This window comes from Plectropomus leopardus, chromosome 4, assembly GCF_026936395.1.
Source record: "Plectropomus leopardus strain MGB_pleo_1.0 chromosome 4, ASM2693639v1, whole genome shotgun sequence".
Taxonomy (NCBI): domain Eukaryota; kingdom Metazoa; phylum Chordata; class Actinopteri; order Perciformes; family Serranidae; genus Plectropomus; species Plectropomus leopardus.
This window is the reverse complement of record NC_142179.1, coordinates 11,463,013-11,486,646: the sequence shown is the minus strand read 5'-3', so window position 1 is coordinate 11,486,646 and position 23,634 is coordinate 11,463,013. Positions and strand designations below refer to the sequence as shown.

Here is a 23,634-nt window from a genome sequence, read left to right as displayed (position 1 = left end):
GACCTACATACAGTACAGGGTTAGGCAATGTGACGCTAGAGACCTTTACCTTATACAGATTAGATGAGATACATTTATCACCTATCAGATTTTACAAATCCGTTTATACTGTGAAATTAATCCTTTAATATCTCTTGGTCAATTAGGCTATTGTGGGATGGATTTTATTTGATTTTTGTATCAGTTTAATTAAGTATTTAATTCATTTGGATGAGCCGAAAACAAACATTGCTCTAAACTTGGTCTAATTTGCTGTTTCCACCGAGGAACATGAAATAAGTGTTTTAAGTAATGCTTTTAACTACTATCTTCTGGGATTTTTTTTTCTTTTTGTCATTTTAATCCTTTGAGTTGTTGAGCTAATAAAGTCCTATAAAAACTTAGAATGTATAAAACTTTACCATATCATGACATATATCAATAATGTAACAAAAAAACTACATTATTTCTTTAATAAAGGGCTTAATTCTTATTGCCCACCAAGTATCTTTCAACTTTATGTTGTAGGCCTACTGTAAAAATGATACCACAGTAAACAATATAGATTCAGCCCTAAAATCACTCAATAAACTGTGAATATTCATTGTGAAATTGTTACAAAATCAGATGGAAGAACCTTTTCAATCCATTAAACTCATGAAAACCATTTAAACAAGCATAACAATGTGGGAAAACTATTCATTAATAATAATAATTCATGTTTAATAATTATATCAGTCATTTTTTAACTATAGTTTGGCCATTTCGATAAACCTATCAAGCAAAACTGAAGAAAATAGCCTCATGATGAAGGGCAATAAGCTTTACAAGTATGAAGCAAAGGCTATTTCCTCCGGATGTGCTGAGTTTCTTTCCATTAACACCAACCTCGTCGTTATTTCTGATATGAAACAAACATCCGAGGCGGAAATAGACGCTAGATGTGTCTGGACTTGTCCCGCAGCTGTATGTAACGCATCCATGTAAAGTAATTTTAGCCGCTGGCATCAGTCCTCCATCTCCTTTCCAGCTGTCTAAGACACCCGCCCGTACAGTTTGTCCCTTCGCGGACACCGTATGACATTGTTGACAACAATCATGGCGTCTTCAATGTCACGTCTCGGTTTGGGACGTTTATCTGTGGTCAATGCTGCTTATAAATTGGCCCTGAATCCTATCAGGTAATAATATATTGATTATTAATTAGTTTTGTATTCGCGTGTGTTGCTGTGAGTCGTTTTTGTTCGAAACATTTCACTCCTGAGTCGAGTAAAGACGAACCAGGCAGGCCGTGTGTGTGACATGGCACAGGCTAGTAAGTGATGTAAGCTAGCTAGCAGTGAAATGCAAAGCTCGTTAGAGGTTTTCGGTCTTTTTGGGGCACAATGTGTTACGTTATACACTTAATTACATTCCTGGTCGCATATTTATACTTTAAAGTGACGATGCTGTAAGCAAGTGCCAATGTTATCCCGTGTCCTTACAGCACTAGGTTAGCCAGCTAATTAGCTAATGCTAGGTCTAGCTAGAAATCTTTTTTAGAGCTAACGCAATTAAACGTTGCTCACACAACATGTGTTGCATACCATGACTAATATACGACGAGACGGCGACTTTATTTAATAATAAACCTCCTTGGGAAAGTCAATATCACTGATTGCTTCGATACAGCTAACCTCAACTGAGCAGCTAACTACACTCAACTGTAGGGAAGCTAACAACTGGCATCAAATAACACGTTTGCCGTGTGTAGACACTATGCACATCTTGCCATAACAGAAATTCATCTGCATTGGTGGTTTGAGTAAGTTTTATATGAGATATAACACTGCCCTAATATATCCAGTTCATTTCTGTTTCACTGATCGTGTTTGTTTATCATGCACTTACTGTTATAAGGTCATTTAACTCATTGTTTTCTGTGCGCTGCACACTGCCGCACAATAATAATGCTTCAGTAAGATGTGTTTAACGGTTATATTGCTTCAAGATACACCTCTTTATAGCGCTGTTACTTTGTCTCTTTTCTGTCTTGCACATATCTGTCCCGTGTTAACCCAAAACATTTCCTTGCAGTACTGTAAAAAAAGTTTAATCTAATCTTTCTATTCTCACAAACATTGGTGGCAGGCATATATTCCACAAAATATAAATGTTTAATCAATAGGTAGTTGACCCAGCTGATTCAGCCGCAGTAAATGTGTTGGTAACATGATGTATATTCGCTCCTACACTTTAGTAGGTGTAGAAATAGGAATTTCCATTATTTATTAGATACTCCCTTTAACATGTCATACAATTGGCAGTTGAGATTATATGTAATTTGAGAAATGAATATTTTGATGCAGCAATGCTAACTTTTCCTTGCAGCAAGAGTTGAATATCAGTAAAAATGTTTATTTTTATTTATATTTTATATAAATCTTTTTTGACTTAGTTTGCAAGCTGAGTGAGATGATCAGTGATTACCTGCTTGCTAGACTATCATATCAACATTGCTAATATTATTAGAAGTGTACATTATCGCTATGTTATCTAGCCTACATGGGTTATTGAAAGAAAAAAAAAGCGCTTATAGTATCAGTCAGTATCTGTCAGCTCTCAATAAGCATGTGGCTCAACATAAATCAACCGGTGTCAGCTGACATATACCATAATGCATTGTGACCCTGCCTGCCACTGTTAAATGATCTGTTTCAGAATTGTAATGCATTTTAAAAAAATAATTTTTAGAGCAAATTTGCTCTTCGTCACGGCAGGGCAGTTTTTCATGCTCAAGTTACTAAAATGTGATCCAATGCATGTTGCCTAAAGGCATGTATTAAGACAGTTTTTGCTTCTTTTAGGTTTCTGTTTTGCTTAAAGAATGAAACAGTATGAGAAATTCTCCATACAGAGTAGAGGGATGGCCTCCTCAGCTTTCATAATAAGATATTGTGTAAGATGAGGTCATTGAATAATAGATGACAGGTTGGTAGCATTGCCTAACCAGAAGATACATAGTTTTGTCCCAGTAAATTTTCAAAATTACAAATGAATTTCATGGTCTTATTTTGAGTTTATAAATTGATGATAAGACATGGATAGCTTAATTTGTTTTGATTTGCTTTACAGTTTATTGGCTAAGAAAATTGGCTTTCAAAACTAAATTTCTTGAGAGAAGTACGGGAGAACACAGATCAAAAGATGAACAAATAGCTTAATACACTGTTGCACATGGTCCCGATTTGAATGAAGTAATGCAACTAATAAAACAAAAAATACTTTTTTAGTGATTGATTAATCTGTTTTTTCTTTGACCTTTTGAGTTAACAGCTGCTTTCTCAAATATTACAAGTAATCTTAAAAAATGATGCATTTCATCTGATCAGCAGTCAAAAACTCAAAGTATTTAATTTATTATACAATGAAATGTAAGAAGCAGACAACTGCTCTCATTTATGAAACTAGAACCAAAAAATACATGGCATTATTATGAGTATTTAAATTGCAAAAAATAGAAGGCCATCTCAGTTATCAGAAGTAGAGTCTAGTCATTTTCATTCCCTTGATTAATCTGCTGATTAACGTTTCAGGAGAGAAATTAACTGTACGCCAATTTTGTCGTCTAGCCTTCATGCGATTAGTTTGTATTTATTGTACCTTTTCTGTGAGTGAGTGCAGTCTATGGGCCTTCATTGAAGTGGTGACTTTAGGAGCCAAATCTTTTTTTCTTAAATTCAATCCCAACATTTACATCAGAAACCAGTTGCATTGATCTCAATGGTTTCCTTATTTTACAAAATATCTAAGTATTTTAGTTGAAATATGAGATGATGCAGGGGAGATTCTTAGCGTAAAAATCCTACATTTGAAACAGACATAAAACTGTGATTATAAGGACGTTATCTGGAGTCGCCCTTCCCTTGCTGAGCCATGATGGCACGTTGCTGTTTTGTGACAGGACACGGCTGCACATTCACAAAGAGCTACACAGTCCTCGCCTGACAGTTGACCACAGCCAACATTAAGCACGTCCTGTCATTAGGATGAGAGTGAGAGTCTGCCAGAGATTCACCAGACAGAACTAATAGGTGGCGGGGGGGATTCCCTCCTTGTCTCTTCCTTTTCACTGTATCCTCGCCACACCGCTTCCTCCAAGATAGTCAGTGATTGATTGCAGAGTGTAACTTTGTGTTCGTCTAATTTACTTCTTTGTCTCTTGTCTGCCTTTGGCTGTTTGTGCTTTGCGTGTAATGTCTATCTAATGGTTTTCAGGTCTACAAGCACATCAACATCGAGGCTGGCAGAGAAACCAGGACAAGACACGCAACTTATTACTGTTGATGAGAAATTGGTAAGGATCCCTCCGTGGACAACGTGACACACAGATTGATGTTTGTCTGATCTACTCTTCCAATTATCTTCCTGGAAAATTTGTTAAAAAAAATCACTGAATACGCTGCCAAAATGAGGTTGTATCAAACAGTGGGCTTTTGTGACAATATGACGGTAATGGCAAAAGTTATCATCGGTAGTACTGTGTGTGCTCTCATCTCTCATTAATCCTCTCCACACTTCTCCCAGCTTTTGATGACAAGTAATTAACAAAATTACTCCAACTACTGAGTGGCTTAATAAATGCAGTTTAGGTGGAAAACTAGTTAAATATGTCCGTGCTTGATTCTGATAAAATTCAGCTCAGATTGATCTCATTGCATTGTATTTTTTAACAGTGCCACAAGCTACAACCTACAAAATGACCATGAAGTTTAACAAACTCCTCTCCAAAACACAAAATAATATTTAACCTTATGTAACCTTTTAGCTAAGGTATTTTTGATTATATACTTTTGGAGACACAACATTAAGCTTAACATCACTTACACATTTCTACTTCACAGTTTGACAAAACATATCAATAAACCATGTACTCAAGGGGCACTGACCATTAGTTAAGACTACAGTAAAATAACGAGGAGGCTGGGAATCTCTATGTACTTTAAAAAAAATAAATATATATATACATATATATATATATATATATATATATATATATATATATATATATATATATATATATATATATTACTGCTCTTATATTTTGCCGTATTTGCTTTACAACTTGTCCCCATCAATATTTTCCACCACCTTCAATGCCTTATACTCTTGTGTCAATCGTCAATCCAAACAAAGAAGTCCCGGTTTTTTTATGTAACTAATCAACTAATCAACAAAAACCTGAAATGTTTTGTTTTTTATTAAACACATTCTCTTTTCATGTCAAAACCTGCTATTTACTTTACGTGCATCGTAACTTGACTGTCAACAGTTTGGTTGGGCATTCAGGTGTATAATGCTATTTAAATTAGGTTAATTTTCAAACTTGTAGTCTTCAGCCCAGCACAAGTTTCATCAGTTGACGCAGTTTGTCAAACTTGGCACAGCTTCCTTTGTAGCCACAAAATGCTTTACACAATTTTTTTTTCATATATGCAGTCCCTAAGACACTGATTTGTGAGTTGATGCTAAATATTTAGACAATAATGATGCTTGTAACATTGATTCTTTCCATCCTTATCGAAAAGGATTATATATATTTTTTTATCCATAGCTTGTATGGACAAAGAAAATGTTTGGACTGTTGCAGTGATTTGTTGCTGCAATTTAGCCTGTTGGATTTAAATCGGTATGTGTATATGCACATAAGACACCGTGTTACGCTGGAAGTTGGGTAATGTGTTTACATGCACTGTTACTGCACTGTTACATAACCGGTTACTGTGATTCTGTGTATACATTATTGACAAGTAGTTAGATGTTTGGAAACCAGTTTAGTAAAAACTTGTACCAGCTATTTTTTTTCTTACTCTGTTTCTGCCCCTTTGCAGTACTTTCTCTGCCTGAAGCCTTTGTGCTTCATAATGACGATCGATCAGTCAGTAAATCAATGGGTCAATCTGAAGAAAAGTTATCAGCCACTATGTTGGTAATAAATAATTTCGCTTATTTTTTCAAGCAAAAATTCCAATCACTCAAAAGTTCTTACTCATCCATTGCAATGATTTGATACTTTTGTTTTACATTAGTATAGACTAAATATCTTTGCACTGTTGGTCAGACAAAATAAGCAGTTTGAAGATGTCATCTTGGGCTCTGAGAAATTGTGATCGGCACTTTTTCCACATCATGTAAATTGGTAACAGAAATTACTTAGTTACAACTACGGCTGCAACTAATAATTATTTTCATTGTTGATAAACCTGTATTTTCTTAATTGATCAAGTACATTTTTATGCTATAAAATGTTTGAAGATTGTGAAAAATGTCTGTCAGTGTTTCCCAAAGCCCGAGATGATGTCCTCAAGTTCTATTTTGTCCTCAACCCAATGATAGTTTCATCTTATAGCGGAGTAAAGGAACCAGAACATATTCACATTTAAAAAGCTGCAATAAGAGAGTTTTCACTTTATTCCCCCATAAAATGTTACTCCAACAGATTTATCCAGTTGACAATTAAAAGATAATCATTGTAGCTATAGTTGCAACCCTACTGCTTAATAGAAATAGAAATTGCCTTCCTCGAGGAACATTTGCTGGGAAAATCAGGCACCTCTAATCCCCCACCGCGATTAATGGAATATTTATGAAAGTACCTGGAGAAAACCGTCTGTAACCCGATTACTTAAGTGTGTGTAAACATATTGAGATCAAATCCCTTTGAGACTTAAATGCAGTATATTTCTTGCAGCTGGAGACTACATCTGTGGTTTGTTTCATGACTTTCTGTGAGCAGTCTTACACTTGTCAACTTGTGTGGTGTGGGCACACAGCGTTGCTCCAAAAGCACGTGGAGAGCAGGTTTCAGTCAAATGTGTGTAATCAAAGCTAGTTCACAGGTCAACAGGTGACTATGAAGTCACAGTGACCTTTTCTAAGAATTATGTGTTACAGCTGTATTTAGCTTTATATTTCATCAGACAGGGTCCTTGGTGCCTCTTTTCATTAAGTCCTAAAGTGCAGCCTAAACAGCAATAAGCATGCATTTGAAGAGGCCAAGGTTAGCAGTGTACCAACTGTACAAAACAAAGAGGGAGCTTTGAAGTGCTTTGTCATTAAAAGACGAAGGCGATAGGAGATAACGGAGAAAGAGGGAGTTTGGGGAGAATGTGGGAGTCTGTTGTGGACTTGTTTGGGGTGGGGGGTGGGGGTGGGGGTTTGCTGTGTGTGGGCAGCGTCAGTGCGCTTTTGTTCCAGACCAAAGCTGACCATACTGGCAGACAAACCTTTGGCTGGGCGGAGTGTCTGTCTCTGTCCTCTCAGTAGGGGCCACTGAGAGGAACAGCAGAGGAGAGGAAAAAAAGGGCCTCTAAAAAATGGGGAGGGGGTGAAAGAAAAGAAGCTTGCATGGAAAAAAGTTTGTGAGACACCCTGAGACTCATGAAAAAGACAGTGGCCACTTCAGTGTTGTCGGCCACAGAGGTTCCTTTGTGGCATGCTGTTGCTGGCGACGGCGGGAAGTACTCTAATGCTCACCCAGACAGGCCAAAAAGAGAGGCCCTCAGCTGTTTACAGTACAGTGGTCTCCGTCTCACATGGAAGAGGGCAATGAGAGCACTCTCCCTTTTGGGCATTCAGCGTATGTCAGCACGCTAGTCATTCATCAGGCTGTCAATAAGTGTGAATTGCTTTCTGGTTAGACCAATCAAACAAAGGTCTCGATCCGCTGAGAGGTTATGCTGGGTTCGCACGCTGTCTCTCTCGAGCTGCCCGAGGAGAATGTGGTGTGCCGCTCGTTGTATGGTGAACATTTCCGAATAACCTCATTTAGATGAGGTTGCATTTTGGCCTGGGTAAATGATATTTTGAATTCACTCCAAAAACTCTGTCTGAATGTTTGTGTGACACTCATTATCTTGTCCTTAGTTCTCGTCTGTCCCAAAAAATGCAAACCTTGCAGGAACTTGCATCTCTAAAGTTTGTTTGGCCATCTCCATTACAGGCAAATTTGGGCTATGAAGGGCAAGAATCTCTTGTGGGTCAAAAATGTGAACTAATCCAGTGAAGAGGTTTTTTGATGGCATTTATGATCAATTTTACTGAAGGTTGCAGTCAGAAAAATACTGGACAACTGTTTTGATAAGTCATTGAAGGGGCTTTAATCAGTGTTTTTATAATAAGAGTGGCTCAAATGACTTTGTGGTTTGTAGTGATATACCCTCATAATGAGCAGTATCATCTGACTATGTATTTCTTAGCTTTTTAGCATCTTTCAGGGCATTGTTTTGTTTTTTGGCAACTTTACTGTTTTATTTACCTTCACAGCTCTAATCAGTGGTGCGTACAGCAACGGCAGGCAGACGTTTTCTGCAGTGAAGCTCTAAAAACCTTATGTACGCTACCTGTCCAGCAGCAAACAGCAGACAGACAAAAGTGGCACATAGCTGGTGAACACAGTGGAGCATTAAGCAGCCTAAGAGCCAGATATTTCCCTCAGAGGTTAGTGGAGACAAAAGCTTGAGCTAAAAGGAAAGTGAATAGTGGACTTACAGTTGCCAAGCTGACAGAAAAAGAACTCCAAATGAAGGATGATATTTCTCAGTATCTTTGCATACAAATTTGACATATCCACTTAATAGGTGACAATATGTTAGAGTTCACAGCTTGTTTCCACTGTCCCCCAAGTGACAAGAAAAAATACCTTATTATCTCTGCCAGCCTGGAGGGGATCATTTGTCAATGTATGCTTAAAAATCTCCTGTGGCTGTGGCAATTCACAATGATTGAACAACCTATTTTACTGGCTGTTGACTCATACCGTCATTGACTGGTAACTCCTCACTCCTTTTAACCAGTTGGTAGGGGCCACAAGTGATTAACAAAGTCTTAGAGCAAAAGGCATTTCTGGCAGTTGGCTCAGCTAAAAACCTATTCTGTTGCTGACCACAGTTTGGCCTTTGTCGTGGCTATAAAAACTGTAGTCTCATTTCATTTTGAACTGAAGCATCTGCAGAATAATTCAATTCTCGATAAGGTATGATTCACTTAAGTTAGGCAAGATTCAAAATGAATAAATCCTTATTTTTTTTTGTTTTCCTCCACTATCTTCACTGTAAGTGAGCTGGGAGGGACAATTCCACCAGGCACAGTTGAGCCGTGTGCATTGTCTAGTGTGGCTGTCGTCAGCTGCAGAACTCCTCCGAGTGCACTTTTCTAGTATCAGGTTTAAAGTCATTCCTCAAGTTAAAAAAATGTCAAACATTACTTAATTCGAGCCTGTTAAACAGTGATACTTGACTTTCTGGCACTGGATAGAGTGCTTGTTGGCCCCCCCAACTATTTTCTAATTCACATTAAATAAAAGGGATTCACACTGGGGCATATTTTTTGTACTTTTAGTGTACATAAGATGGCAGAGTGCATAAAAAAGCATCAAACTAGGGCTTGTTTATCAAAAAGAGTGCCAGAGGAGGATCCTCCGCACCCCCCAACAGAGGTCCTACATAGGCCTCTAATTTCCTAAATTCCGAGAAACATCCTAATATCCTAGAAACATCTCAAAATCCAAGAACTGTCCTGAAATCCTAGAAATTTTCCAATATTTTAAAAAATGTCCTAGAATTCTAGAAACATGCTAAATCCCCAAATCCCAGAAATGTTCTAAAGACTTAAAAACATCCCTAAATCCTAGAATGTCCTAAAATCCTAGAGACCTGTATGGGGCTGCTGTGACTTGCCCCTGGCCTCCTGTCACTCTGCAAAAGTGGCCCCCAAGCAAAGCAAGTTAAGTATCCCCTCTGTAAAGTGTGAGGATTTGCTGCTTTTTTTGTTATGTGATAGTAAATTCAGTATTTTGGGTTTTGGACTGTTGGTTACACAAAACACGTAGTTTGATAACATTATCTAAGGCTTTAGGAATTAGTGATGGTGATTTTTGATTTTTTCCAAACTTTTATTGACAAAAACAATTATGAGGCAGTAGATTAAGTAATGAAGTCAATTGTTGATTGCAGCCCTGTGGACTGATTTAATCTCTTTTCTCGTATTTTAAAGCTTACAAAAAAATCACAAATCTGCCTTCTTGGGTTTGAGATTTGTATGAGCACAACTTTGCAGGCATTGTCTGTGTTTCAGAAATAATGCCAAATAAAAAGACCTGCGTGATGGAGCTCCAGTGCCCAAAGCTGTTCCCCACAGTGCCCATGCCGACCTGCTTTTGTTTGTAATTACTGTTTGATTAAGCATGCTGGGCAGCTCCCAGGGTCCGGCTGGCTGGCCACTGATACACGGCTTTACACGGAATGTCTGCGACCTCCTTCAATTAGAGTCAGGCCTTCGCTGCACTCTCTGGCCCTCTGCAGAAACAACTGTTATAACCTTAGCAGCTGCTTCAATATGCGATAACACGATATCTCCCACTTATTCCTAAGTATCTAAGCGTCTCCCTCTGCTTCAGCCGTGGCCAAGTGCACTCCCCCTCTCCACATAAAGACAACACCATAATCTTAAAGCGCTTGTGAAGCCTTGTTATAGAGTTCTCTAAAGGCACTAGGATTTTACGAGACAGAGGGGGACAGTTATTGGAGTGTGGGGAATCGAGGGGGAAGGAGGGAGGTAGACGAGGAGCGGAAGAGAGTATTAAATTGGTAGGACCATTCGATGCTTGGCATGTTGAGTTTGCTAATCTGAAATCTTTGGTTTCTTGCGTATTTAGAGCACAGTGCTTACTTGGCAAGTAACATCACATCTGGACAAAAGATGTGGGATTTGATTGCGTTAACGCTGTTGAGTATAAAGGCAGGTTGTTGGTTGTTTTTAAAGTTTTAAATTGAAATCAGATTTGAAGAGCCTTCGTGTGTCAGTCATGATTTATCATGCAAAGATATTAGAAAATTCTCTAGTACAGAAGTCACTCAAAGGAAGCTGGTTAACACATGATCGTTTCAGTTTGAGCCATTCAATTTGACACGCCTGTTTGCCTGGTGACACTTGAGAACTCAATTTCCGCAGAATTAAATGTGTTTTGAGTGTGTCATTGGGCAAAGTTCCCTTAACCACTGCGACCTTTAACAGGTATTTACTTTCACATTTGGCAATTGAAAGAAAATAAGCGTGTAGGACGACGAAGGCAAAGCACCACAATAAAGATCCAGCCATCCCAACTATGAGGATATATTTAGCACAAGCAGTTTAAGTCTGCAGTACAGGGGTGTATATTCTCTAAGCCTGTCTAGCCTCAGACACAGAGTGACCTACAGTGGAGCAGACCACATTCACCACCCCACCCCCCTTCCTCTCCTTCTCATCCTCCTCTCCTACCCTTCCTCCCTCCTTTGCACATAGACAACTTAAGTGTCTGTTTTGTCTGGTTGCCCTCTCATACGGCGCGCTTATGCAAAAAAATCTCTCAGCTCAAGTTTGGAGTAGTGGGTCAGAGGATGTTGGTTCTTTGAAGAGTGCCAGACAAGAGGCTTCATTATGTATCATCCACTAAATAGTATTTCATTCATTAACACTCTCTTCCATAGAGACTAAGCCTCTTAAGAGGGCTCCTCAGTCCTGTCAGTGCTGGGTAGTTTTAGGAAGTGTCTAGCTGCTAAGTGTTGTGTTTGCAGAGCGAATAAAAAAAGGCTTGCTACTTCTGTTTGCCTGCACTTCTGTTTGTTCATGGCTGTTGTTAGCTTGCAGCTCTTTTTTATAATTTTAAAACTAGTTTTGGTGTCTTGCACTATCATAAGTCTGGCTTCTAATGTAACTTTTTTATCATGGGTTATCAAGAAAAATCCAGTATGCATTCAATTTTAAAATGTGCACTAGAACTTATATTCTATAAGTGTAGTACACGTTTCAAAGAATATAATATTCCTATAATATTTGTATGCTCTTATTGTCAGCACTGATAATGGATTGGTAGTAATTTTTTAAAGCAAAAATGCAAAACAATTCTCTGGTTCCATCTTTGCAAATGTACTTTTTGTTTTACTTAGTCGTCTGTAATAGTACTTTTAATATCGTTTTGGTTTTGTACTGTTGCTAAGACATTGGTTCGCTGCTAGCAGCCATATGCAGAGTATACAGTAAGTAGATTGATTCATGCAGTGGTGATCACAAGCAGGTGTTCCAACTGAAAACCTTTAGCCATACGCCACTGGCGACATGCTGATTTTAGCACATCAAGTGGCTTGGTGTGTGATTTAGTCACACTATGGCAACCACAAATTAAACTCCGGAGCTGGAAGACCTGCCTGCGGGTTTTCGGTCAGCTACAACTATACCGTAGAGTAGGGGTCAACTGATGTTGGTTTTTCTGGGCCAATACTGACTGATAACAGATATTGGGAACTGATATGCAGGTACAATAAAAATGTAAATGTTTCTGTCAATATTTAGAATTTGGAATTTAACAAACTCCAACACAAAACTTTGTTTAAATGCCTTTGGCAAATGTTTATTCAGAACGGAGATTTTCAACATCATAAACAGCAAGTTCCCAGCAAGTCAAAATTGAAATGAAAAATGAATAGATAAAAATGGCTCCCTGTGGTTTTACAAATTAAAAGTTCCTCCCATGCTGACACTTTCTTTGCACTTTTTAATTAATTAATTTTATCAGCGATCATTAAAATATATATGATAAATAAGATAATCGGCAAAATGCCAAATATCAGCTCCAATAATCAGCAAGGCCAGTAATCTGTCGACCCCACCGCAGAGTTGTGTTTAAGACAAGGCGTGTATGTGTGCGTTGCTCCAACATTGTAGGGGATGCGAATGCAAACACATTGAACATGCTAACACACATTTGATGGCATCACCCAGATCCACATGTACCGATCTCTGAGATGATGGACGTTTGGGTGCTTTGAATGTTAAAATATAGCCAATGGAACTAATTGAAACACTTTTCCTAATGCACAAGGTTTATTTGTTTTATTAATCGAGGTATGTTAAAATTTCAGTTTAATAGCATAAGAGATGCTTATGGGTTTCACAGCCTGTTGTTACCTGTTGCCTTCTGGAAAAAGTGTTAGTTCAGTGTCCGTACAGTGTGATACAGAAGTGGCTGAAATGTTTCTTATTTTATAATGAAAATAGTGTACCAAAGTTGCCACTGGGCAAAATGTTACCCTGGTCCCCAGCAAGATGGATTTGTATGTCTTTGAGACTTGCTGTACTGTCTGTTAAAAAAAAAAAAATGGAAATTGAAAGGATTTTTTTTTTTTTTCATGTGGAACAAACTCGCACCAAAATGTGACTAAACCTGGGTATGAACCAAACAATGACTTTTGTGTTACACACCCCTGTTAATAAATCTCTGAAAAGTTCCCAGATCTTAAGGGGCCATCTTCATATTGCTACCTTTGTCTACTAACAGTCCAACACTGAAATTCATTCAGTTTGCCATTAAATAAAAAACAGAGGCAAGGAGCACATCCTTTAATTTGACAAGCTGAATCCTGAGAATGTTTGGCATTTTTCATGATATATCATGCTAGTTCTAGATGATTTAGAAAGCATTTTACTTATCAAAACACATTTTAAATGGTGTCTTGCACTACAACACACAAAAACAAGTGTGTTCGTATCCAACATATTCATAAATGACTCCCTCCTTTGTCCTCTCTTTCCGATCCTCAAAGGTATGTGTAATGTGAGATTTGAGATGACCCTCAAGCCAGCTGCTTCTCGTTCTCTAGTGTTAAACCACTCCCACACACGAGAAAGCAACATAATATTTGTTTCTATTAGGGACGCCCCCTTATGTCCAATCAGTGATTGGCACGCTTTCTCAACTTCAAAGACGCCTGAAGGTGGGAACTGGCGGAGGCTGATGAGTGAGGCTCTTGGTCTGGGTGTGGGCTGGACAGTGGGGGGTTAAGGGTGATGTGTTTGGGCTTTCACCACATGCTGACTCAACATGATTCAGCTCGGCTGACCTTATGACCCCTCCTGGCTGCCGAGCGGCAGTTTTGGCATACGGGTGCTCGTGCTAAGATAGGCTTGACTGTACTCGTGTCATGGCTGTCACGGTGTCAACCATTACCCAAAACAAAGTGGTGGTGATGCTGGAAATGTTTTGTCTGAATCAGTCATTCACAGACTTTCTTTATTTGTTTGTTTGTCTGCTTGGTTACTGTACTAACAGGAAAGTACACTCTGTGCCTCAGTTTAGATTTGTAAACCCTAACAAATCTTAAAAATAGGACCACCAGTACCAGTGTGTTTAGACGATGTCAGCCTGTATCTGGCCTGCTCTTCCAGGATTAGAGGAAGCATAGGTCTGCAACTAATGATTATTTTCATTATTAATTCTTCTGTGGATTATTGTTTTCGATTCATTGATAATTTGATGTGTCCGAAAATTGACCAAAACACCATGGGGACACCTAAAAGTAGAAAAGAAAACTGTTCAAAAACCTAAAGATATTCAGTTTCCAACAATATAAAAGCAGCAAATCCCCACACTGGAGAAGCTGGAACCAGTTAATAAGTTAAGTTAATACATTAACTTCATGTCTATCTCACAAATTTTTTTCTCTCTGGTTTATTGAAAAGTTGATCATAATTGAGTCATCCAGGAACATTACAAGAACAGATGTGAATTTCCTCTTTATGTTTATTTTAGCTTTAAAATAATCCACTTTTTCTAAATATGCACAAAGGGAGTATCAAGTGATTGAGTGAAAAAGACAGGGCTGTTCAGTTCACTAAGTGAATGAACAGTAATGTGTTCAGGAGACAAGGTCCTCGTCTACATTTCTCCAAACCCCAGGAAGCTGGCCCCGTGTACCACAGTGAACCGCTGTTCAGTCTACCCTATTCAATTGATATTTTCATCAAAATTGTCTGGTTGAAAACATTTATGTGATTTGTGTTGCTTTATGTAATCATTTTCTCAAAGATGCATCCAAAAGTGATTTAGTGATACAGTCTGGTTTTCATTATTTGGCGATATTTTCTTACTGGCAAACCACTTTTCAACTGCAGGAAATATGAACATTCACCTGTAAATCATCTGAAACTGACAAGATATATAAAGCGATTTGGGGACAGTTATTGCTGGAAGACGGTTCAGTGAAGTCCAGTGAATAATGCACACAGTTATATAGGAAGATTTGGTGATTTTGTGTTGTCCTCATTGACAGCTGTTTCTTTGGTTTGACAAACATGAGCCAGTAAGGGTTTTTGTAGGTGTGTTTAAGAACAGGGATGCTTCCTTTGCTTTAGCCAGAAAAATGACCTCATTGTATTTTGTTGAGCATGGGTACGAATGATGCAGTAAATGGGTTGCTGGTTGACTTAGAGCAGGGTTGTCTAAACTTTTTTGAGAGGGGTCCAGATTAAATGATAAGATAACACCTAGATGCCAGGTGCTCTTAATATTAAATAGATTATTAAAAACAAGGCAAATGCAACTGTTTAATCTTTAAGTCAAAATGTTTGTGATTTCTCTCTGCACTGGATGTAGTTTCATAAGCCTTATTCCCACTGTACCAAATACCTGCTAACATCTGGCTTTTTAATGTTATGAGAATACCTACAATTGCCATTCGTACCTGGGTCAAATGACTCTGCAGTAGTCACAGGTATTCATCGACACCAGCTCCGATCAGCATTGATGGGAATGCAACACCGGGATGAATACGCTAATTGTAGGTCCTTTACCAACAAGATGCAATGATGCCACTAATTACCGTCTGCCTCCTGCTCAAACATCACTCCAAATTAGTCTGCACCGAATTTGAAAGAGAGACCGAATAAGTAAGAGATACAGTATATAAAGAGAAGCAACCACCATAAAGTTTTCACCTCTGTCCATGCAACTTTCTACTGTTCACCTGTTCTCCGGTCCGTCCGTGACATCACAGGGACAAACCACACACAAAGCACACTTGTCTGCTGCAGAGCCCTTTGCACAGCTCTGCTCTCCTGGCAACGGGAAACAGTCTATAGCCTATTTTCAGCAGATTTACCCTTGTTGAAAAACCTTGCAGCTTGTGCTAATTTTGGTTGGAAAGGGGTAATATTTATTGGAAAGACATCACCCTCTCGTCTAAACGGAGCTTAGAAAGCCAACAAGTGTATTTCACAAAATGTTAAACCTTTCCTTTAAATCTGCTATTTTGACATAACGCCCGAAACAGAAAAAAAACGTACATTATTGAGTTAGACTGATAAATGAAGTAAAAGGAAATGACAATCACTCTTATTATCACTTTTCATGTACTACACCAGAGCTAATTTAAAAATACCGAGAGACTTCTGTAAATGGAGAAAATTATGATCAGTTTCATTCACATTAATTTAAATAGAGCATATTCTACAATTGTTGGCTCACAACTCACAACTCCAAGAAAACTTCTTTTCACTTTTCTAGCTTTTTGATATCTCGTTATTTCCTTTGTTTTCAAAGCTTAGGCATATCCAGATCTCTGAATGTTGTTTACACAGACATATTCGGTCCCAGGTCTCTGTTGGAGCATTAGGGGTACCAGCGTTCAGCATTCTGGTGGGCCCAGTGGCCCCACAGCGACAAGCCCCTACGCTCTTTATTTGGCACGTAGCCTGGAGGTGTCAGAAATATCGACACGCTTTCACGTGACGGAGACTTTGCCTGCCTTTTTCCCCCCTTTTTTAAGCCCAGCATTCTGCCTGCCCAGCCAGGTATTGTAGGGCCCCGTGAAGGCCCTGTGAATAGTGTCAAACTTGATAGTTCTCATTTTGCTTCCTGTACATGGCTGAAGAAAAAGTGCCCACCGTGTGGGTTTTCCTTTTGTGATGGCCCTCTCTAGTCTTCCTGGGAACACACCACATTCCAGCCACAATCATTCCCTTTGTGAATCCGGGTATTGTGGTTGAGCCTGTTATGCCGATAACCCTCCTAGCTTTCAGTGTAATGCATGCAAGTATCATAGAAGTCTAGACTTGTATTTTTGCAAACAATGCCAGATAATGAGTAGAGTGTTTTCAGTGATTTGGCAGAGCTTTTGTTTTGACACGTCCTCCCTCATTCATGAAGGACCGTTTGTGCTCATCCACGCTTAAGATGTGATTTAAGGTCTACTACATCTGGACGAATTATTGTGCCGGTTTACCATACATGGGCCTCATGTGTCAGTTATGGTTTATGTAACGTACATACGCGTAACCATAGTCTGGCCCTGCTAATCCCAAGGGTATAATTTCTAATGCGTCTCGGAGAGGGGTTTTCATGCATCTATCCCCAAGAACACACCAGACCACAGACCTGCGAAATGTTTCTGACTGCAAATTTGATTTACCTCAACTCATATGGTACTTTTTGTACATGATTTTTTCCCCCCGTCCAAATGTGTTCTGGTTCACTGTGTACAAAGTATTTTAATGGTTCTTGTCTTTTCTCCAAAACTCTCAGGAAGTTAGCTCTCAGATCTTTCAAACATTATCCTTACAAATAAGAACTCGTATCCTGCAGAAAGCAATGCTTTAAAACATTTTCGATCACCTCCCGTATGCCCCAAGATGAGAATAAAAAACCTGCCATCTCATTTTGTTGCACTCTCACACTGTCCTGTGTGTTATTGTGTCATGAAACCATCCACCATGCCCCCCCCCCTTTGGGTGAAGAGAACATGTTTTCCTCCTCTCTGTGACAAGAAGGAATTGTTAAGGTTAAGTAGATAGGGCAGCCGGAAATAATTACCAAGCACTTGTGAAGTTTCCCCCCCTCCCTTTGTTCGTCTTTTCCCTTTCATTTTAACAATCTTTTCAATGTGCAGATCTTGTTTATGATTAAATTTGGTCTGGTCTTGCCTCTGAGCATGGCAAAAGATGTTTCACTGAAATGAGCAGTAGTTTAGCAGTTGGACCTGTAATTTACAAGGCTTAAATACCATTGGACGCTCCTTTGCTAAAGGAAAGGCGGGCTTTTGTGTGGAGTTCATGCAAAACGACCCCCTTTCTACAAATCAACTGGCAGATGACAGACAATGATGAAAATTTGATTCTTTGAAGTTGTAATGGCCATTGAAATGTGTAAAATTCTTGTATTGAAAGGAGAGCGCCCTGGAAAGCCCTCGGTCTTGGGTGGCTGGTGCCTGCGTGCTGGGAGGTTCGTCTGTGTTTTGTCGCCGACTTCCCATTGCTTGTTTGCTAATTCCCCGAAGAATTGGACCAGATCCTTGATAGGAGCTTGAAGGGGCTCCAGTTGCTCAGGACTATGCATTTAGTACGCCTGAAGGCCCCTCCTCCTCTTCTTGTTGCGCTGGCCTACTTTCTGATGGTCTGGAATAAATCACCTCAAGTATTAGGCATTAATGTCATCCACCTCGATGCGAAACAGTATGAATAATAGTATAAAGACGGCTTTGATATTATATATGTTCTTTGAATCCATTATGGACCTTTCCATGTATGTAGGTGATAGTTTCATATTGTTTTTAAAGGCTGTACTCTTAAACAAAAGTGTGAATCACTAAACTACCCCATTAAACACTGTTGGGCATTTACAAGCACATATAAAACATATAACATATAAAAGCCATTTAAAAAAATCACAGCAAACATCTAACAGGTTAAAGTGCAGGGAAGATCTGTTTAAGAGTGAACATTAGATCGCAGAAATAATAAAAAATACTATCCAAAGTCTTAGTTTGTTATACAATACCTATAAAAAGTGCTCACTCCTGAGGTGTTTTATTGTTTTTCTGACACTGAAGATATTCTTGAGCTATTTTTGACACTGATATTTAAAAGTGAATATAAATCTCTACAGATCGATGTGGAGTGCAAAAATATAAAACATAAAGTACCTTTTATAGCTGCTGAACATTTTCCTAACCTCATTTTTTGATACTAGGAACACACTGTCAGAGCTGCAAGTTGTATTTTATAACACCTGTGAGCTAACTGTCAGATGACCTTTCTCTACAAATGCACACACATATATTTTTGTACGAGCTCTTATTCTTTTTTGGGGGAAAAGTAAGACATCGGTCACGAAGTAAAATGAAAGTCAGAAACGTTCTGGCTGCTCTGTAACCAAAAAGATGTCAATTTGTCATTTTCAAACACACTGTTGGAGAAATGGGAGGTTGAACCCTCTATTAAGTTCTTTGTTTCTCTCAAAGGGTTGGCATTTATTTTGTAAACATTTTCTAATAATTATTCACAGATTTAATGATCTTTATTGGAAAGTGTTTTACTTAGTTTTTAAAGTTGTTTACCTGCATGTTTGCGAATCAGCAGCTGAAGCAGAGCGAAGGACTCACATCGCATCAGCATTCATGTGTTTGTAACATGAAGGCCCAGTCCACATGAACACTGGCATTTTTGAAAACAAAGGCTTTCCTTTGCATTTTGGCAAGGATTGTACTAAACTTTTCTTAAACTCCATCCAGGGTGAAGACTCTTAACGATGATGTGTAGACAGGGAAAATAGAGTTTTCGGCTTGAGACATCAAGGTGTGCGCCATGATCTCCTTTGTGCAATGGAGACGAAGACAAAATTAGTGCTTGTTCTAACTTTGTTAACAGGACTTTTTTCATGCTTACAGCATCTACATGCACATTTACTCTTTCACTATACTGAGGAACAGAGGTGTCACAGTGTGCTTTGGAGGTCATTGCGACAGGTAGCCAACTGGGACAGCTTTTTGTCAGGCTTGTGATTGGCCAACTACTACATTTTGTTCAGGTTCTTATTTTTGTTGTTGTTCTTCTTCTCCTCCCCCTTCTTCTTTTTGTGGCTTTAGGTGAGGGTTACACCTCTGCCTGTTGGTTTGGCATACTCTTGATGGTGCTTTAATTGTGGTTTTGCATTTTCATTCAGACAGAGGTTTTTATAACATTGCTTTTTTCCTCTTTTGTCTGAAAGAAAGAGGGAATCACCTCTTCCAAAATTACAGTACTTGTGTACGTGTTGCCTAGGCCTAAGTGTGATCAAATGAGGTCACATTTCATTATAGGTCCTTTTTTTAAAAAAAAGGAAACTCTTGTTGAGTCCATATAGACAATGTAATATTTCTCATAGGGCTTAATAGCCTCCTGTAAAACACCGTTACAGGAGAGGGTAGCACAAAAGTGAGTTTAAATCAATAATGCAAAAGCAAATCAGGACCAATAAAGTAAATTTAAGGTCAGATATGAAAATAGATTATGGGCACTTTCTATGAATGAAGTTATGGACAGCTACAGTATATACCTCTAGCTTTAACTGTTTCTGTTATTCTCTATTGTGAAATTCACATTAACTCTGTTACTCACAGTAGGATGTGTCTCTTTCTGTTTGTCCCTCAGGACATCACCTCTTTGACAGGAGTCCCAGAGGAGCACATCAAAACACGCAAGGTTCACATCTTTGTTCCCGCCAAAACAGCCATGCAGTCGGGAATCAACAGCACCAAAAAGTGGAAGATGGACTTTGATACCAGGGAGCGCTGGGAGAACCCGCTGATGGGCTGGGCCTCAACGTAAGAACCTACAATTTCTATTTTTCTTTTCTGTGTCAAGACTTCTTTAGGATGGCATATTAGGACAGTTGTGATTAAAAAATGTAGCCAAGAATGGGGATAATATTCTGATTAAAAAAAAAACAAACCTTAGAATTCCCGATATTAAAGTCTTAAATTCATGACATTTCACACAAAAAATAAAAAATCACAAATTTATGAAAATATAAACTATTCTGATTTTAATTCTTATTTGATACAAGGTGTGACTTACCTCGTTGAGCCACCCGCGTGGTTTGTTGACAAAAACATGCTCTATTTTTTTTTAGTAAACTTGTGACTTTAATTCCAGAATTTCTGAGTTGTTGTATGTATGTATTGTGTGCTGTATTTTCTTAGTTTTTACTTGTCATTTAATTTTATAATAAATATATCTTCTTTTTTTATAGAATGGCTCTAATAAACCTTTGTACTTTTTTTATCATAGTTTTAGCGTTTACTTTGGGTATATCAAGTCAAGTTTAGCTTTTCAAAATCTCAAAGAACAATCTGTACATCACATGTCACTCTCTATCCTTAGACCTGCTGTATGAGGTTTTTGTATTCTAGGTCTGGAAAAAATTCAGATTTTTGTCTCCAGTCAATGTGACTGTTTTGTCTCTCTGCCTCTCAGCGCTGATCCTCTATCGAACATGGTGCTCTCCTTCTCCTCCAAGGAAGATGCCATTGCTTTTGCTGAGAAAAATGGTAAGAAAAAAATAAAGAATTTCCACAATTTTAGACGGAACATAAACCTTTAATATTTAAAGCAAGACTTTTGTATGAAACAAAGCAGAATACAAAGCCTCAGCTAAACATGGCCAGTCAGTTCAGTTTAAAAATGACAGAGTAATGAGACACACGCTCCCCTCCCGCCAACATTTACCAACATTTAATAAGAAGAGTGATTTTTAAACACATTTGTGACACATTATATCATGACTTTAGTATCACATTTTTACGCCATACTATACTATGATTTTCAAACTTTCTTTTGACAAACTATAGTAGGACTTTTTTTAATTACATTTTAATGACAAACAAAAGTGTGATGTTTGTGATGATCAGATTTTTATGACATTCCTTGCTATGACTTAAGTCATACCATGTTATGGCTTTCTTAATCACATTTTTATCACATTACTATGATTTTTGTCTCACATTTTTTATGTCAAACAAAACTGACTTTTGTATCACACTTTTTGAGCTATTATACTTTGACATTTTTTAAATTATATTTTTATGCAGAACTAATCAATTTCTTTTTGACATACTGTAGTATGACTTTTTTGGGGGAACTTTTTTTAATTCAACACATCATAAAGACAATAGACAGAAGACACAGCACAAAAGAGATGTTTACAATCCAACATAACTGACTTTTTTAAATCCAATTTTTATGACATAATAGTATGACATTTTTATGAATAACTATACTCTAACTTTTTTTTAATCACATGACACACACACACACACTCACACACACTATATTATGAGTTTTATAGTGACTTTTTTAATCCCTTGCTTTGACATACTATACTAAGACTTTTTTTTAATCACATTTTTATGACATAAATTACTACGACATTTGTATCTTTGCTTTCTTTCTTTTTTTTTTTTTACATGATATAGTGAGACTTTTTCCTGCATTGTAATGATCTATACTAAAACTCACATTCTTATGACATATATTACTATGACTCTTTAATCACATTTTTTGACACAGTATAACATGACTTTATTACACATTTTTTGACATACTTTTCTATGACTTTTGTATCACATTTTTAATAATACTATAATTTCTAATCACTTTCTATACATACTATACTATGATGTTTGGATGACATATTATATTCTGCGGCTTTTTTAAATTACGTTTTTATGGCATTCTTCACAATGGCTGGCTGTTTCTCAACAAGGCCAACATAAAATAAAATAAAGCAAGACATTTACATCACAAACATTAAAATTACACCATGTCTAAATAGGAAGTGCTTTGAAATGCAGCATTACAGCTCATTTCACACTGTTTTTTAATTTATTTTTTATTCTAATTGACTGGTTAGTTACTGATTAATGGGTTTCAGCCTTTCAAAATCAAAATCAAGCGAAACTGAAATGCCTTATTGGAGAAAAGGCAGACATCTCTCGGGCCGACATCTCCAACACTCAAAAACTCACCAAAACAATCTAACTCTATAAAAAGCACTACAGGTGGGAGGAAATATGTGTATTTTTGATTTTGGGCTGAAGTGTCTTTTTAAACTTTCAACAAGGATTGACATCAGATGATTGTGATAATAGCAAAACAGCACCTGTAAAAATACCTTTTTAACAACAAAGACGTCTTGATGACAGTGTGTGGGCCTCATAACAAATCAAGTAATAAAGCATTAAGAGAATACTTTGAAGGAAAAAAAATCATTAGACAATGGCAAACAGTCCTCTGGCATTAGTTTAAGTTAAACACGGTTTGTGCAGTTTTCTGTCTAGCAACAGAAAGTTCACTTAGACTCAGAGAACCATCTGGGAAAGCTTGTTGAAACTAAGCAAAGGCACTTACTTTGTTTATTGCACCATGAAAGTGATTAGTGCAGTTTCTGACTACACACAGCCTGTTGATGTCTACAAAACACCTCATTGTGTTTGGAACTCGTCCCAAGTGAATATATGTGACGTCCTCACCCTCATCACTTACTCTGATTTTTTCTCCCTCAGGTTGGAGCTACGATGTAACAGAGAAGAGGACCTCAAAGCCCCGGGTGAAATCCTACGGAGCAAACTTCTCCTGGGACAGGAGGACCAGGAGGTCTGCTAAATAAACTGAAGACACCCATCTGTTAGTTGGCTTCCCCTCAGTTTGTCCCACAGTGGACCTGTATCATTCTTGTCAATAAATGCATAATTATATATGTGTTAACCAAACATTTGGGTTATAATCTCTCTATTCTTCAAACATTCACCTCATTACTGACTACCTAACCCATTCCCCCCGATTAATGAAGTGTTATTTCAGTGAGTCAAGTTGTGCAACAGCAAAACAAAGGAGAACATATTATTACAATTAGAACCTGTTTAAACACAGGGATAACTATCTCTGTATGCCAAAACCAGTGACATTTTTGCTGCGTGAGTGTGTGTTTCCATGCTATTACCTGAATTGTTTCATTGTTGGAGAGCTGCATAACTGTTCTTTAAATAGGAA

The 23,634-nt window shown here is 38.0% G+C and overlaps 1 protein-coding gene across 1 annotated transcript; it reads left to right on the top strand.

Moving 5' to 3' along the window:
• Nucleotides 1-1,002: 1,002 nt before the first annotated feature.
• On the top strand, nucleotides 1,003-23,354 carry ndufs4 (NADH:ubiquinone oxidoreductase subunit S4). Its single transcript, XM_042488295.2, has 5 exons — nucleotides 1,003-1,160; nucleotides 4,237-4,315; nucleotides 20,236-20,408; nucleotides 21,061-21,134; nucleotides 23,148-23,354. Exons 1-5 carry the CDS (start codon nucleotides 1,057-1,059, stop codon nucleotides 23,249-23,251), a joined length of 534 nt encoding a protein of 177 aa, XP_042344229.1. The 5' UTR covers nucleotides 1,003-1,056; the 3' UTR covers nucleotides 23,252-23,354.
• Nucleotides 23,355-23,634: the final 280 nt, after the last annotated feature.

Excerpts from the sequence above, each read along its gene's own strand:
- ndufs4 (XM_042488295.2), top strand. The coding sequence starts at position 1,057 with ATGACATTGTTGACAACAATCATGGCGTCTTCAATGTCACGTCTCGGT. Across the intron at positions 1,161-4,236 it reads TTGGCCCTGAATCCTATCAG|GTCTACAAGCACATCAACAT; the intron begins GTAATAATATAT and ends AATGGTTTTCAG. Across the intron at positions 20,409-21,060 it reads CTGATGGGCTGGGCCTCAAC|CGCTGATCCTCTATCGAACA; the intron begins GTAAGAACCTAC and ends TCTGCCTCTCAG.